At 40.4% G+C, this 17,984-nt stretch overlaps 1 protein-coding gene across 5 annotated transcripts in view; it reads left to right on the top strand.

Annotated features, from left to right (window-relative positions):
• pclob (piccolo presynaptic cytomatrix protein b) overlaps positions 1–15,482 on the top strand; it is a 54,684-nt gene extending 39,202 nt beyond the window's left edge. For 4 of the 5 annotated variants that reach the window (XM_086027106.1, XM_086027104.1, XM_086027102.1 and 1 more), the window contains 12 exons: positions 193–240; positions 761–891; positions 2,399–2,425; positions 2,793–2,886; positions 4,016–4,087; positions 4,168–4,459; positions 6,013–6,207; positions 8,642–8,786; positions 8,874–8,932; positions 10,607–10,744; positions 11,624–11,769; positions 12,422–15,482. In XM_086027106.1, coding sequence (XP_085883232.1) covers positions 193–240; positions 761–891; positions 2,399–2,425; positions 2,793–2,886; positions 4,016–4,087; positions 4,168–4,459; positions 6,013–6,207; positions 8,642–8,786; positions 8,874–8,932; positions 10,607–10,744; positions 11,624–11,769; positions 12,422–12,565 — 1,491 coding nt within the window. In that variant the 3' untranslated portion in view covers positions 12,566–15,482. The remainder of the gene's footprint in view (positions 1–192; positions 241–760; positions 892–2,398; positions 2,426–2,792; positions 2,887–4,015; positions 4,088–4,167; positions 4,460–6,012; positions 6,208–8,641; positions 8,787–8,873; positions 8,933–10,606; positions 10,745–11,623; positions 11,770–12,421) is intronic. The other variant, XM_086027103.1, reaches the window with a different exon arrangement.
• Positions 15,483–17,984: the final 2,502 nt, after the last annotated feature.

Raw genomic sequence — 17,984 nt, 5'->3', positions numbered from 1 at the left:
TTGAACAATGCTGTGTATACTTTTTATATCCGCTGTAGGTCACTTTAATGTTTGCATTATCTGATTTGTATCAATATTAATTAAGGGGTGGGTGTTTTTATCATGCATTTATCAATGTGATCATGGATCAGATATGTGTTATTTATTGGTCGACTAATTCATAACACGACTTCCTTTTCCCTTTTTTTCCAGCCAACAGACGTGATAAGGATGTCTCATCCCATTACTGGAGAAATTCAGGTACACATTGCTTCCCCTCTTCAATCAACAATAAGTAATTGTAGTCATTAAAAGTAACAGGTTCAATGGCACATGCCGGGTTTGGAGTACAAGTTAACACATTACCATAGCAAGTAAAGATTAAACTATCTCAGTGGTGTATAAAATGATTGTACAGATCGGCGAAGGCAATGATGGGGTATGGAGATGGAAAAGATTTGCAGTGTAGACTGGAACAAAACTAGTGTAGGACGAAGCTAGTTGAGGAGAAAACTATTAGAGGAATAAAACCAGTTGAGGAAAAAGCTACGGTATTCAATGACACTAGGATAAAGCCAGTATTATGATGTTTGGACATGTGCAGAGTAACTTTTTAGACATTTAATTTACATCCTTTTATTTTGAGCTGCTGCAATGGATTTAAAGCCAAAGATGTACGGCATCCTGGAAGATGACAAATACTTCTTCCTTAGCCAAACTTAAAAAGTAAATCGGCAAATTAAAATACCATGTCATCGTACCGATCCCTCTCCTACCTCAGCTCCAGATCAACTACGACAGAAATGTGGGGAACCTGATCGTTCACGTGCTCCAGGCCAGAAACCTGGCGCCGAGGGACAACGACGGCTACTCGGACCCTTTCGTCAAGGTCTACCTGCTGCCCGGGAGAGGGTGAGCATCTGCGAGCGACTAGTCATGCCTGCACCTTGTCTGTCTTGCGCCTTTTGTGTATGTGTGTCCTCGTTCTGAGTTCGCTCTCCCTATTTGCTTCTTGATGATTGCGCTCTTTGTAATTATTAGACAACTAGACTAGTACTTTTTACTATTTAGGGTTGTTATTCCTACAAAGTCATATTGCTGTCTTTTACTGCATTTACAGTGGAGGAAATTATGATGGGATCCTCTCCTGTATATTTAAATCTGATCACTTCCAAAGAAATGATGTGTCTCTATTTTTACGGTTATTGATTATGGTAATAGAATTTTAGTATTAAAAAAAAAAAAAAAACTCACACAGTCAAAAAACACACACACTGTGCAAAAGCGATAGAAAATATTATGCACTTTCTTGAGTGAAATAAGAATTTGATCTCAGTATTCTGTCTTGTACAGATTGGCTGGTGCCCGGGCCATGTGGCCACACAGCTTTACATCATCCAACCGTGACTTATAGCTCTGGTGATCGATGTAGTTTATCCAGTTTTGCTGTCAATCCAACACGACTCAAGTCATTTTGAGGAAAAGACCAAAACTTCACCAGCGAAACCTTCTTGAGAAGGAAGGACCATTTATACTATTCGACCCTCACCCTCTTTAAGGAGATTTTGACGCTGCCCACCAGCATGAAACCGCAACCCTATTAGTGAATGATAGGCAAAGCGACATACCCTTTTGAGGAGATCCATTTTCTACTACGGAATCAGCTCTCTTTCAATTCCTATTGACAAGGATAAAAAAAAAAAATGGCCACACACAAGCAAAAATGTATTTAACGCAAAATTTTATAAGCGCTCATGACACATTCCAGTAAGCCTTCTTCTATTCCTGGAAGCGAGACACTTTGTGAGTAGGGCGACACATTTTTTGTGTACTTCTATTCTGTTTATTACCATAATCAATAAACAATCATAAAAATAGGAAACTACTCATCCCTTTGTAAGCGAGCAAACATGCAAATTCAGCAGGAGATGAAATCATTACTTCTCCCACTGCAGACATGCGATGTTGTTGTTGTTGCTCTGACTGCTCTCTCCGTGAGAGCTTGAAAATAGCCCATTGATCAATAGAGCCATTAGTCTCCCTAACAGTATCAGTTTCAGATAAAAGACATGTTTTTAAGAAGCACCACTCTCACCGATCTCCTTTCCGTGCATATGTCCAACATTGACGGCCGATGTAGCAGATGGCCGAACAACACTTGCCCGTCGGCCATTTGCACTCAAGGGTTGATGCTTATTAACGCGCATTTCCAGGGCGTACAACCCTGTGTGTGTTTGTATGTGACCTTGGCGAGAGCATATGGATCGCCTCGGCCCGGCTCACTATCCTTTGACTGCCTTTCCTTTGAGCTCTTTGGGCTTCTCTGACTGTTTTTTCTTTCTGTTTGTTTTTTTGTTTATTTTTCGGCTTTCTTGTTTGTGAAAATCCGCCCTCCTCTTCCTCTTCTGGACTCCCTCAGCCAAGTCATGGTTGTCCAGAATGCAAGGTAGTGTGGTGCTGATCTTTGCTTTCAGTTGGTGTTGTTCCGCTTTTTCCTATCCTTCCTTCAATTGATGTGATTTGTTTCCCATCCTTTTCGTTCTTTGTGTGTCTGCTCTGTGTGGTAGTGTTCAGACAAGATGTGCCATGATTTCTGCTTCTTCTCCATGCCTCTCACCTTCAAATCTCCTGTGCCTCTTTTGTAAAAGTATTGATGGAAGCATTTATTACTTCTTTTCTTTGAATCCATGATTTTCAAACAGTCATATTGGCCAGCATCTTTTCCTTTACGTTCATTCGAATGGAATATTGTACAGTACACGCTGATGGGGAGGTGGTGATGGAGTGTTTTGTGTGTTGTCGCAATGCTGCAGTGTGGATAACAAGAGAAGGACCAAATATGCCCAGAAGACCATGAACCCGGAATGGAACCAGACTGTCATCTACAAAAACATCCATCTGGAACAGGTACACACTTGCACATGCACCCATAGACAAAATTGCACGCACACACACACACACACACACTTTTAATTATATCACTCACTTTGGTTGGGACGGCACCTAAGTCCCCATCAAAATGTTGTCATGTTCAAAGCCATAACATAGTTTAAACACGCGCACACACACACACACCTTTGAACATTTGATTCATGTTCAAAGCCATAACAATGAATAAACATGCATGGATGCCTGCACACATGCACAATTTCAAATAGTCTACAGATGGCGTAATAGGATGAAGGAAACTCACTGTGACATTTTGCTTATGTGAACAAGCCAGCCATGTCTACACAAAGTCAATTAAAAGTGTTTCTCCTCTCCTATACTTTAATAGCCTATTGACGCCCAAAAGTACCCCGTTGTGTTTATTTGATAATGAACATTTTCGGATTTGCTTGAAAATCATTAGAAAAATGTATTTGATTTTTAGTTGCTGTCAAATGATGACTAATCCATCATCCATCTTTATTCGTAAAGTGTTTCAAACAAACAATACACTCTAAATGCTTTACATAATTCAACTCAACCCCTTCCTGCCATTCATCCCCACCGACTATGTATTTACTGAAAACACTTACTCACACATTTGTGAAATGCTCTCACACACACACACACACACACAAGTGAAGTTGAGGCTAAAGTTTGGACTTATGTATCGGATCGGACTGGTTCTGATGAAAACAATCCGATACCAATGCAGTCATTTTGGCCCTAATTGAACTCAATATCGATACCGTAGATCGGATCAGACCGTCCCTAAAGTTAATTTAGAACCCTTGTTAGAACCCAGAGGCAGCAAATGCAATGGAAACAGCAGTGGGCCCAAAACTGAACCCAGTGGACCACCATATGGAAGTGGGGCAAAGTTGGACTCAGAGCAACCAAGACTAACACATACCAGCATATAATTTGAGTGTATTTCAGTAAAAAGCGTGAAAAGATTTTACCTGTGTGTGAGAAAATGTTTTTGTGTGTGTGTGAGAGCATTTCAATTGTATTGGCAATTCTGAATGATGTTCCTGACAGCCCCTCTTACTTGTGAGTAAACATTCAGGTTTGGTATATTGTCTGACCTCTCTCCTCTTCAACCTAGCTGAAGAAAAAGACTCTGGAGGTGACAGTGTGGGACTACGACAGATCCTCATCGAACGACTTCCTGGGAGAAGTGAGGCAAAGCCTCTGTCTTCAAACAAAGCCAGATTTTCTTCCCCGGGCTCATTCTGCTATGTTTGTTTTTGACCTCAGGTCTTGATTGACTTGTCCAACACAACCCAGCTGGACAACACACCCCGTTGGCTGCCACTCAAGGAGCAGAGTGAGAGCATTGAGCACAGCAGAGCCCACCACGGGGTTCAGGGGCCACCTGGGTCTGGAGCCGGGCAGGGGCACGGTGGCCAAGGCTACTTGTCAGGGTCCGGGATGGGGCCTGGGCACAGTATGGGACAAGGACAAGAGCAGGGAGAAGGGAGCTATGATTCACCCATTAACTCTGTAATTAAGAGCAGAAGCCATGGAATCTTCCCTGATCCTTCCAAAGGTAAGGCGAACACTTGGCATACTACAGGTAATCAAGCATACAGGCCTGCTAGTTTACTGTGGAAATACTGAGACAAACAATTGGCATTGTCGATACCTGCTGGCAGTTGTACTTCATTCAAACCATATGCAAGACCAAGGAACATTTGGATTCAGATGTATACTCATCAATGGCAGTCAGTGAGTGAAACGTAAATCGAACATCCGACCAGGATTGTCCATTTTTCACTAACAAGATCAATTTATGTATTTTTTTAATCCAGGAAAATTATATCAGATTGCAGTTTAAATTTTGTCAATTTATTTGTAGTCCATTTATCACTAACAAGATCAATTTATGTATTTTTTTAATCCAGGAAAATTATATCAGATTGCAGTTTAAATTTTGTCCATTTATTTTGGAGAAATCATTAAATAACTAACTACTCTCAAAATGCTCAAAACTTTACCGTCGCTAAATGTCTGAAAACAGTGACCAATCTGCACCATAATTCATACACACATTCTTACTCTTGACTGTAAAAATCAAAATAAATTAGCTATCTATACTTTCCGCACATTTTGTTTTCGATTTTGTGGATGTGATAGTTTCTCCCTCATAGGATCTTACATTTAATGTCAATAAAATCCCAAATATTGTGCCGATCACTCTAATATTTTCACAGGTTGAAGTGGAATGTCCATATGAATTTTGGTGGCCATTGGTCACCGTTTTCAGACTCTAGGTGACAAACGAATATGACAAACCAAGCCAGAAAACAGTATTACAGTGTCAGAACTTGCACTAAAATTCGACACAAAACCAAAACACATTTTTTTCAGAGGGTTTTCAGAATGGTGAATTTTTGTGCTGAAATCATTTTATATATCATATAAGTGCCAATGTTCAGCCCAATCAAGTGTCCTTTTAAATGTATGCACGCCACTACAGAAGTGTTTTGCTAGTTAAAGTTGGCTGGAACAAGTTTTGTGCTGACTAACCAATCAAAGGATGGAAAAGTGCTGACGTCATTGAGGGCCAGTGCTCCGACCCCGTGAGGATGAATTTTAATTCCATCCCTAATATAATTAAAGTTACATGGTACAGCACTCTTTATTCTGAAGGCCCTCGGCAGATTAGAGTGACATAGAGGCTGCAATCTGATTGGATAAAAAACTATGAACAAAACAGGATGCTCGGGCAAGATGTTTACAGTGTCAAAACATTTGCCATGGCAGTCACGGTGCAGATGAGAAACCGGATGGGAGCATTTTCTGCCAGAATGAGCACACTGTGTAGTGTGTTGTGAAAAATGTTCTCTTTTGCATGTTTTGGTACAAGATATTAGTGAATTAGTGGTTGACAGAAAGCTAATGTTATCAAAAATGTATTGAAAGTGTTCAATTGTGCCGGTGTCACAAACATGCTCCGGCATTCGTGTTTATCTGTAGAAAGCCTTGACAGAGAAAATGCCTAATGAAAATGCTACTGCTTTCTAGCATCACCCCTGCTTGGTAACAATGACCCAAAAAAAGGACTGCTAATACATAGAATCGACACTGCCATCACCACAGATTTGCAGATGTTGTCTTTGGAAAAGTCTCACAGCAGCCCGGGCAGCTCCAAGTCTTCTTCGGACGGCCAGCTCCGCTCGCATGGGCCGTCGCGGAGCCAAAGCAAGAGCAGCGTCACCCAGGCCCACCTGGAAGACGCCGGCATAGCCATCGCCGCCGCCGAGGCTGCCGTGCAACAGTCCCGCCTGCAACCAAGTAAATCCCTTCCCTACCCTTGATGCACTTCCTTTGACACGCTTCTTTCCCTTTTTCCCCCCTCCCCACTTGTGCATGTAACTAACACTAAAACCGCTACCATAACATTTTCACTTTTTGAATTTATCTACAGTGAACCCTTGCGTCTTCGCAATTTAGCATTCGTGAATTTGCAGATTATTTTTACATTTTTTAGAGGCTCTTTTCCACCATTATGCTCACTGAAAAGCTTGCCGAGTCACAGTTTTTTTTTTTTTGCTCAGGCCAAAAATAATGTCTCATATAAAAATGTTGCTTTGGCACCATCTGGTGGCATCTTGGTGTCAAGCACCTAAGTTCAAGCGGGGGGTTCATCATTCGGTCAGGCTGTAGCTTTTTCTAATGGACGTGAAGCACTTACGATCTTGCCAGTGATATGCAAATTTGTTTTCCGTTAATTTCCTGATTCATTTAAAATGGACAGACACGGAAACCCGAGCACTTTAAGTCTTTAACCACCAGAAATTTACAATGGCAATTATAGCGCTCAGGATTTTCTGTCCATTTTGCCGCTATTGTGAATGGAGTAGTAAGCTCACCGGAAACTTAATTGCGGATCACTGGTGAAATGGGAAATAATTACGGACCCGGTGCTAGTCGTATATAGAGCTTTGCTTCCATCTTGTGGCATCAGTGAGCAATGACAAACTTTTTCACGTGGGCGTCGATAACTCGTGGATTCTTGCTTTATATACTGTATAATGACGGGGGTTCACTGTACACTAAAGCGCCATCCGAAAGAGATGGGCCCGGTAATGCAGATCAACGTTAAAGTCCTGTTAATAAAACAAATGAATCTGATTGTTTTCTTGGATTTAACACATCTAAACAAACAAATAAAATGTCTAACTTATGTTACAAAACAGTAACAAAACTGTTATAAAACACCAACCTTTTAATAATAAAATAGTGTGCATGTGCCAATCCCAAGCATATGGTTTCTCTAAATCCCGGAAACCAATGTGGGATGGCAGTCCCTCAAGTTACAAAAAATCAACCAAATAATAACAATAAAATTCCATGATGTGTTCTCGCATAAATAAGCATGTCGTCGCAGCTCCCCTGGCTTTCATACTGCCGTTCTTTGTGTGTGCCTTTGCATGCGTTTACCACTAACACATGCACATAAACACGCACACACACACACACGCGTACACACGCACATGGGTATGGCACACAGGCTCCCCACCCTACCCGCTACTCCCCCTCAGCCCCCACCCCTCTTTACTCCCACTGCCCTCGACAATTGGCGGTCAAAGCAGGAAACAGCGTCATTGCGAGCCTCATCCACCAATGAGAGCAAAGACAGAAAGAGGGAAGGTGAGGCAACATATAGGAACGATAATCAAAATCCTAATCCCAAAAATTACTAAAATGTTTTAAACCCTGATATAAACAGCTTGTAACTGTGTGAATAACTTTCATGATAAATATAAATATTCTAAGAATTGTTGCATCATCTGAAAATGTGTATGTATTCCCTTTACAAGTGGATATATTTTAAACTATATTTACAAAGTCACTGATTTTGTTCCAAACAGGAGCACTCTTGGACCATGGGTGCAAAACACTTATCTGCCAGAATATTCGATACGCCCACAGAATCTAACAAGAAAGAAAACAAAACAAGATAACGAGAACAACTGCTGCCTTATCAATAATAAAAATAGTGACAGTAGACTACAATATAGTGACTATAATATGCTGTAGAGTGGTAGAAATAGTCATGTAATACTGCAGTTTATGGTATAAGGAAATAATATGACACCACAAATGTGTTTCATACATCAAAAATGACTAGAAGTACTTTTACAGTACTTCAAAATACTGTCGTAGTAGTATTTATTATAATACTACTACTACTGCTACTACTACTACAACTACTAACAATAATAATAATAATAATATCAGCAGTATTATAATATATAAAATAATTTAATGTGTCATGAAAAGTATTTAATTCCCAAGGTTTAGATTCTGTCCAATTAAAAAAATGCATTAAATAAAACAAACAAAAGCACAAAATATATATATTTTTTAACATCCAAAAATAACATTCCAGTAAATTAATGTTTTGATCAATGACAGACACCCGCATAGTAGAAATATCGCTAATAATAACATAATATTAAATTATTAACAATAAATAAAGAAGTTATATTTGTAAATGCAGATTTGCTAACACACTTGTATTTATTCTCATGAGTGAATTGTGGGGGGTGTACCTAATATTGTGGCCAATGAAGTATTGAGTCTATCTATCTATCTATCTATCTATCTATCTATCTATCTATCTATCTATCTATCTATCTATCCATCCATCCATCCATCCATCCATCCATCCATCCATCCATCCATCCATCCATCCATCCATCCATCCATCTATCTATGACAGGACCGGGGCACCGGCTGGGCGACGTCTCGGGGCCGGTGGTGCTGTCCGCCCCGAGTCTGGTGGGCGACGCCTACGGGGGCGGTCTAGATGGGGGTGAAGGTGGAGGAACTGGAGTTGACAGCGCCATATTTCAAGTCCCGCACATGTGAGAGGACACATGAAAATAAAAGAAAAGAAGTCAGTTGTGATTGACAGTGCCTAATGCTAACATTGTTTGTCCTGTTTGTCGCAGTGGTACGACTATTCCCAACGGAACAGATAAAAGTCACATGGGCACTCCTGAGAATGAAGGCAAGTGGCTGCCATCTGTTACTTCGAGAACTAGAGAAAAGCGAATGTAGCATATTCATGAATTTGCCTATTCCCAATTTTTGGGATCTGAACTTTGATGTGAAACAAACCCGCATATGCGCTATTTTTGTGCTTAGTCCCAAGCATTTAGATAGCAAATTTGTATAGTTTGTACAACTGACACATATAGAATGATGCTATTTGTTAATTTAAGATAAAGTTACGTAACACAAATAGACTATAAAAGCACTCACAAGGAGCATGAAGCAGACAAATAGTGAAGTAACCGCCTCACTACAGCTCCTGATGTGAATCGCCAAGCCACACCCCTTAATGGCACACATCAACACATAAATGTACTACAGTTTGTGTGAGTCACTTTCGACTTAATTACACTTGATAAAAACTGTACATTCTCTTCTATTAGATTTTTTTTATGTTTACATTTTACTTTTTTACATTTAATCTTAAACCATGTAACAAAAAATTATGTTTTAGTGGTTGAATTGCGTAGGTACCGCTGTAATGTTTTTGCAGTGTGTGTCACCACCTGCTGGCCACTCACTGCAGATAAAGAGGCAACAACATTAGCCTTTTTCTCTGTAACTAAGGCTTTGTTCACACTGCAGCTCAATTCCATTTTTTTGCCCATATGCGACACGTATCTGATGTTTTTATATAGTGTGATCAGTACAATTATTATTTTTTCCAAATCCTGGGCCTCTATCATATGTGAATATAAATCGGCTATGTATGCGATGTCTGCAGTATAAATGCTCATCGTCATCAAAAGACCATTATGCCTTCGTGCGGGCTAGGTAGTGCTTGGGAGACTACTGACACTCGTCCGTGAATCTGCAAAGTTGTATTGAGTAAAAGTGTTGCCTGTATATTTGACTTTAATTCAATCCCATTTGGCAAATGAAGGAAAAAGTTGACATATGTGGCGATAGTAGCAATTCAGCCTCACAGATGGTTATAGGGTTCGGGTTATTTGGTCCACGCAGCAATAAATTGACGACGTCTTTATTAGATGTCTCCATGAAATGAGTTCAACGAGTGCATCCTCATTTCCCTAAAATATTTATGCTATTTATGCAATATGAGATTATATGAGCCCCTACGGATGGCACAATATTTACTTCCGTAAACACTGTTCCATGGGACATCATTTTTTGGGGGGGGGGGTGTACGTCACTCAACATCGTGGTTTGTGCGCATGCGCATTGCGTTTACATTCACAACAAAGAGTGGATTTAACTAAATAATCAGAATTAGGCATCACACTGCAGTGTGAACGTAACCTAAAATGGACATGCCATGTAGAGTGGATATTGAAAATCTGCACACCCATTGTGGCAACACTGACTTGACATTTTGAACTATTCATAATTCACTCTACCACAACTTGAATATTTGCTTAGTTTGACTACAGACACATCCCTATTTGCAAGAGGGTGTGCACATTTGTGCAACCACATTATGTCAGTTAGTTCCTTTGACTCCCCACATTGAAACGATTCCATTCTCTTTTTTTCAATTAAGCTGTAAGGCTTACTGAACAAGGATAACATGTGGCATTGAGCACACATGCTGCTTCACCATTTGAAAGACTAACACATAACTCATGGGACTATATGAGCAATAGTAAGTGAACACGGGCCTTTGTTGCAGGCGGGAAGACGCAAGTGATGGGCGAGATCAAGGTAGCCCTGAAGAAAGAGGTGAAGACCGACGGTGACCAATTGGTCCTGGAAATCTTGCAGTGCAGAAACATCACTTACAAATTCAAAAGTCCTGACCACCTGCCAGGTGAGAGGAATGCTACTTTGTATGTGCATGCGGCCATGAAATAGTAGCTTCAAAGTCAAGTCAAAAATGTTCTCTACAATATATTCTGTGCGCTATCCACTAGTCCAGTGATTCTCAATTAGTGTGCCGTGGCCACGGGAAATATCATTTATTTTGACAAAAAATATGTATTTTCTCATATAAAAAATGGTTGTGTTAATTTATTTATGCCAACCACGTATAGTAACAGGCAAAACAACAACATTTTCTTCCACTAGATGACAGATAAGTTACATAATGACCCTGTATAACCATTTTTTTGTGAATGGTTTTGCTAAGTGGTGTGCCGTGAGATTTATTCCGATGTGAAATATGTGCCTAGGCTGAATAAAGGTTGAGAAACACTGCACTAGTCTATAAGCTTAACCCCATTGTGATGTCATTTTTGGTTGACAGCAAGTGTCAGAATGGCCGCCCTTAAGATGGATAAAAAATGGTGGATTTTGCTTCTTAATTCCTATCCCACATAGGAAATGTCAGTCAGAATATCGGAGTTAGACAACTGAGAGCGCATGGCATGTATTATTGTAAAGAAATAACTTGACTTGACTTCCGCTTTAAACGGGGTTCCAAAGGAGTATGTAAACTTCTGGAAAGTTTCCAGTAAATTTCCATGGGAGGTTACACTGGGATTTTGAAAATATTGAGCATACGTATATATGAACAATATAAATGTTTTATTTTTTCTCATATGAAGACAAAATAATAATTTCAAAGCATGACATTTCAACAAAATTGTGTAAGTACATTTTTCGACCAAATATCTCCATGGAAAAATTCCAACTTTTTGCAACCCCAGTCTGTAATGACATTTTTTGTCTACCTCTCGTGCTCTGTCAGACCTGTACGTGAAGCTGTACGTGGTCAACGTGGCCACTCAGAAGAGGATCATCAAGAAGAAGACCAGAGTTTGCCGTCACGACCGGGAGCCTTCCTTCAACGAGACCTTCCGCTTTGCCCTCAATCCTACGGGACATTCCATACAGGTACACCCCCCAAAAAAAGTTCACAATACACTGTATCAAGAACTAGTCGTGGCTCTAAAGAGGAGAGATTGCACAGAGCAGAGCATGGAATGCAGTCAACAAACACTGATGAACACGGTACTCGTACAAAACACGGTGATGCTTCAATGATCAATACAGTCACTATGAGCATGACAAAATAACCTTGGGTGATGAGCCACATGCTGCTTCACCAAGACAAATGACGAAGCACGATGCAAAGCTGACCTGCTGTCCTGTCACACAAAGAGTAAAAATAAAAATGAACGACTTATTTTGTTATGTGGGCACTGAGCCACATGCTGCTTCACCAAATAAGCATTATTTGCCTGTCGTGTTAAATTTCAATCCATCTATTTATTTTCTAGAACGCTTGTCCTCATTTGTTTTGGGGGGTATAAGAATACATAAGGTACACCCAGGACTGGTCAGCAGCCAATCGCAGGGCACATAAACAAACAAGCATTCACACTGAAACCGAAGGACAATTTTTCATCTTCGAGCAACCTGGGTAGCATGCGTTTTAGAATGTGGTAGGAAGAAAACTCATGTAAATATAGCAAGAACATGCAAAGAGATTGAAATTCAAAACCCGGATCTCATCACTGAGAAGCAGGTGTTCTCTTCCTTGCAGCTTTTCCTGGTGTCCAACGGGGGCAAGTTTGTAAAGAAGACCCTGATCGGAGAGGCCTACATCTGGCTGGACAAGGTGGACATGAGGAAGAGGGTGGTCAGCTGGCATAAGCTGCTCGTCAGTTCGGCACCCAGCAACCTCTGAGCAGATAATGCGATATTAATGATGTCATCGTCATCATTTAAAAAAGAAAAAGCAAATATATCCGTTGACATCCACACACGTTTGGGGTGTGTGACGTGCTAACAACTGCCAGCATGGACTTGGACTTAGCTCATAGCAGAGATTGGAATGTTTTGTGGATAGAAGAGATTACAGAGAATATATACAGTTCATATATACATACATTCATATAGGATACATGCAGATACAGATGTTAAATAATAGACAGAGTTTTGCCTGTTGACAGTCTTGGACAGGTTACAATATTGCTCGGAGACAGCAGTGAAGGAAGAATACTTAAAAAGTCTGTAGTAGCCGTAAGAGCTCGGACTTGGACCAAAAATGACCATTCGCCATTCGCGTTAATGTCAGCGAATTGCGTTTGAATCAATTTGCAACTTGTGGATTTCTGAAAAAACACGTCTTAGTCCAACAAAGGAAAAAATTCAAACTTTATCAAAAATGTTAAATGGAGCGCACCTCTATAGCGTTTTACCTTTATCATATGTTTACAAAGCCATATTCGCTTATCTCGTTCAAACGTATCAGAGTTTGGCCTACACCAGCACGTCGACACAGCGAATCAACTCACGGAAAGGTTTTCCTTTTTAGTTTGAAATAATTTCATTTAAACTCAAGGACCCTGCGTCGTATCCTGGCCAACGGCAGACCGACGTATGTTTTTTTTTCTCTTTGGTCCCATTTTAAATCCATCACCATCGTCTTGTACTAGCCTTGTCCTTGGTAGCGCATTCCAAGCTAGTTCGTCCCTCAGGTCCAGTATCCAACTTTGCAAACTCCCTTTCGTTTCTTGCTAGGACGGCGTGAGAGGCCAACAGCAAGGCGTTGATACACTGCCTAGCTGGGCTTTATTAACCGACTGCTTCACAGTTGAATTTAATGCTCCTTAGATTCCATGCATGTGCATGTACGCCACACGTACAGAGACGTGAGTGCCATCCAAACATTCCTCTCTGCCGACAATATCCAATAACCTGTTCTGACTCAAATCCGAAAATTCTGATGTGACGTTCATTTGCAACAGCCGATTTTCAACTCAATTTGAGTCCACGTCGATTCATGCACAGCCCTTAGCGATCGTCACCATTAGCAGTACAGTAATTGGAGTCTATTCTAATTGACATTGGTCGAGAGAGGGAGTGCACCCTGATTGCAGGGCATATACAGACACGCAAACATTCATTTGCTATAGCGCTTGTATACTTTAGGGTTCTGGAAGAGATGGAGGCTAGGCTACCTAGCTTGACAATGTGGCGTCTTCAATGAACCTAGCATGTGCGTTTTTGGAATGTGGAAAGAAGCCGTAGTGCTCGACTGTAAGGCAGATGTGCTAACCACAACTCACGGTTACGAAAAAAAATATTGCTGAAGCATCAAAAAAAAAAAAATTCTCATGATGTGTGACGGATCGTCTTAGGGTCCCCTTGCCCTAAAGACCCTCCGACACTTTTACGAGTGGGTGACGCCCCACGGCAATGGTCACATGCAGTCAGCATTTTGCACTGTACACATGAAGCAGTGCCGCGGGGAATGTTCCAACACTAGAGGATGACTAGTGTTCATTTATCGCATATCGACATTTCCCCCCTGGTCTTAGAAAAGTCAAGGTTCCTATAAAAGTGTGTGTGCACGTGCGTTTGTGTGTGTGACTCCCGGTACAACACGGTGAACCAGCCTACTTCACTGCCTGTGACCAAAAAACACACCCTGGGCACTTAATTACAGTGTAGGTCAACCCTGTATACAGTCATAACCATATTGGAGAAAAATCAATAAAACACAAAAATCATCAACGTGTTTTAGCATATCACTAAAAATGAAAAGGCTAAGAATAAGATGTCACTTTAACAGCAAAAAAAGAATAATAAAAAAAAAAACCATACGACAATAAGAAAGAGATTATGGAGGATTTTTGTTTTATCGTGCCATTTTCCGCTTCTTTTGAGGTACTTCTATGCAACATTTGATTCTTTTTATTTTTTTAGTAATTGTATGTCTCTGTTGAAACATAAGGTCTAAGACAAAAAAAGAAGGGGAAAAAAGTATTTTATTTTGTAACGGATTTGAATCTACTGTATTTATGGGCGTGGAAGCTTGTGCACTTTATCGTTTTCCTCGTTCATGTGTTTTACTGTTTCTGCACTGGAATGAATTGAAAACGTGGAACGTTTAACGTGGCGTGCGTTCATTTGTGTCTATGTAGCAAATTTTAAAGAACAACAAAAAAAATAAACAAAATAAATGAATACATTACACAGAAAGAAGGGGGAATTCCACAAAATGGCAATGCACAATCTGACCGCATCAACACGAACAGCAGTCTAATGTACAGCAAGTGAAATCTTTGTTTCCATGCAAAATTCTCGCCTAATGACTGTTTCCCTGTTCGACTCTTCTTCACCGTTCGTCCCGTTGCCTGTTGATTGTGCAATCATCCATGTGCGTGAATGTGACTTTGACAGTGTACATAAAGTGTTTATTTTTACAGAGTGAATGTTTATTTTGTCCAAATATGAGCATGCGAGGGGGGGGGGGGGGCAAAAAAAAGAGATATAAATTAAATGTACAGTAATTAATGCGTGTCCATAATTGTACAACACAAACGAGGGGTGAAAATGTCTTCATGTTGTGGATGTTGCATGTTTGGTCTAACACATTATGTATAGATTAATCTGTATGCTGACTGTAAAGAAATATGCTTGTAAAATGGTCTTGTTTTTCCACCAAAAAATAACAATAATGTAATGGTTTTGTGGTTGTACACAGGATGTGTTTAGACATTATGCAAATTGTGCTGTAAAAAAAAAAAAGACTTCCCTGCGATCCCTCCACTAGTCATAAAGAATAAAGATTAAGAAGAGAGTATATTACAAATGCAGAGTGGAGTTTGGTCTTTCGTTTTCAGTGTCATTGCATTCATTTTCAATTACCCATCAAGGCAAAAGGAGTGTTTGAGGTTCAAGGTTCAATAGGAGTGTTTGAGGTTCAAGGTTTAAGGAGTACATGATGTGAATTAGAAAAAAAAAAAAAAAAACGCAGTGCATCTTTGTGGATTCTATTCTACTCTACTCTGTTATATCCTTTTCTACTCTAATGTATTTTTCTAAAGGCCAGTCAAATGCTACTCAAATGAGGTCACTATTATTGCTCTTGCTTCATCTCAAAGCGTGCACTTAAAGTGAAAATGAAATGTAAAATCATTTTAAAAAGTATTTTTAAAGACAATGCTCACACCATATCGTATCAATTTCCAACAACAACAAAAATAAAATAAAACAAAAAGAAACAATAACCTTTTCCACTCGACGGTTCCATACCTCCTCTTGTGATGCCAATGTATGGCCTTTAGGGGGCAGTATTACTTTACAAGATACCTCATAAAGTAGTAGAGTACTTCATAAACCAAGGCTGCAAAGGCTTCCATTGAGTTATGCTGATTTTCTGATGTCTCCTAAGGGGTAAGAAGGCGTCAAGAAATTAAATTCTATATTAAAGATTGTTATGCAGCCAGACTTACATGTTTCTCACATTATCGTTGGCCTATGGGAGCGTATGATATATGGACCACAGAAAGTTAGACAATTAAAGAGACACATTAAAGTAAGTACTTTTTTTTAACATCTACTATGCAAATAGTTGGGCCTCTGGAGTGCCTGCCCAACTACCGAGTGTAAAATTAAGCAACCGTTTAAAAAGTTTTGTCTGTGAGCGAGTCCCTCTGAAAACTAACGAATTGTGACACTTTTCCAAATTTACATAGGCCTTTATTTGGTCGGTTCATGTTCGGGACTGTCTGCCTGAAATCATGTTAATTTCAGCGCGGTTTGAAAAAGTGCGTAATGGTTTACACGTCCATATTGAGATTACAAACAGTTTCTATTGGCTCTCAAGTATAAAGTGAGACGTCCGATTATCTCATCATCTGGAAGGTTTGAATTGAATGTGAGCAATGCATTTCCTCTGATGATGTGCTGCACTCTAATCAATGAATATACGTGGGCGCTCTTTATCATTAAGTTAATAAGCGAGGCGTTTCAGCATAGATTAGCCTTAGCTAACAGCATTATCGGTGTTGGCTTCCGATAAGCAGCACATCCTCTTTGCCCACGTAGTCGTCAGACCATAGCTGTGTTGGGCGCCAGACACACACACACAGATCTGCTACACTAATTGAAAGCGGGAATTCGGTGGCTGGTGATGAAGTGCTGCCTCCATGAGTGAAAATACAATCCACTTTCATTATGAGGGATCCCTTCTTTTTATCATTTTGGGATCATTGTAGCCAATCGCCTCATTGCAACCCCCTGGTTAACGAAAGCCTTGCTCATCATTGGTCCCTCAAAATACGCTGATTTCAACGAGACCCTATAAACAAGGTGAACATGTGTAGTAATCTTTTGTCCTTGGGGTATTTCGACAAAGGAATGCTTTAAAACACCTTGGAACTGTTTTAAATTCAGAAAACTGTGCCAAATATGTCTCCTTAAATGCAACAATCCCTGTGAAGTGATTACCATGATCACATCTGTCAGTTCTTCCAGATTTTAGGAGCGGCATTGTCAAAGCCGAAATAAAGGGTGTTGCTGAGATGAGTCTGACACCTATTATTCAGGATGTAGTCACATGTTTCCTTTTTAATGAGAAAAAAACGAAGTAATGAATATCTACCGAGGGAGCCTGTCTTCACTTTTTCCTCGCTATTGTATCTCTCTGCACGCGCTAACCCCTGTCCAGAAGCAAGCATTCTCATCTTCGCTATTCTCGTCCCGGTGCACTCTGGGAGAAAAACAAGAGTGTCTGAAAAGGTATCTCGACAGAATTTGGAGAGCAGATGAGATGGTGAGATGAATGCAACAGTGTTTGGTGAGAGGGGAGAGACAAAGCGGAAAGAAGAGGGAAGGGGGGGGGGGGGGGAGAGGATGAGGATGAGGAGGAGGGTGAGAGGACACGAGAGATGGTGTGTGGTTGCCAGGCAACGATTGATAACCAAGTCCCTGAGCATCCTGCCTGTGCTGCCACGCTCCCAACCTTCAGGGCAGCGTTACACGCACACACACCATGTTCAATACCCCCACAATCAAAATGCTGACGTTCGTCTAATTCAAAAGTTTGCATAACATGACGCAAATCGACTGAGAATTCAACAAGAAGCACAGACGTAGGAAAAGTAATGGCCGCAAATTTGATTGCTCATGCAAACAGATGTGTGAACTGATCTACTAACCAGCACACTCAGGATTGTGTCTCCCGAACGAGCACAATGCGATCGCAGTTGATTTTGTGCATTTGGGGAAGAGTAGCATGCAAATATATTAATTTAGCATGCTGAAAGTGGATTTATTAATCCTGACGCAAATTGCAGCGGGTGATTTTGCGTCTT

Source organism: Filicampus tigris, chromosome 4 (assembly GCF_054856515.1).
Source record: "Filicampus tigris isolate MCC_2025a chromosome 4, RoL_Ftig_1.0, whole genome shotgun sequence".
NCBI lineage: Eukaryota > Metazoa > Chordata > Actinopteri > Syngnathiformes > Syngnathidae > Filicampus > Filicampus tigris.
This window is presented reverse-complemented; position numbering and strand designations above follow the sequence as displayed.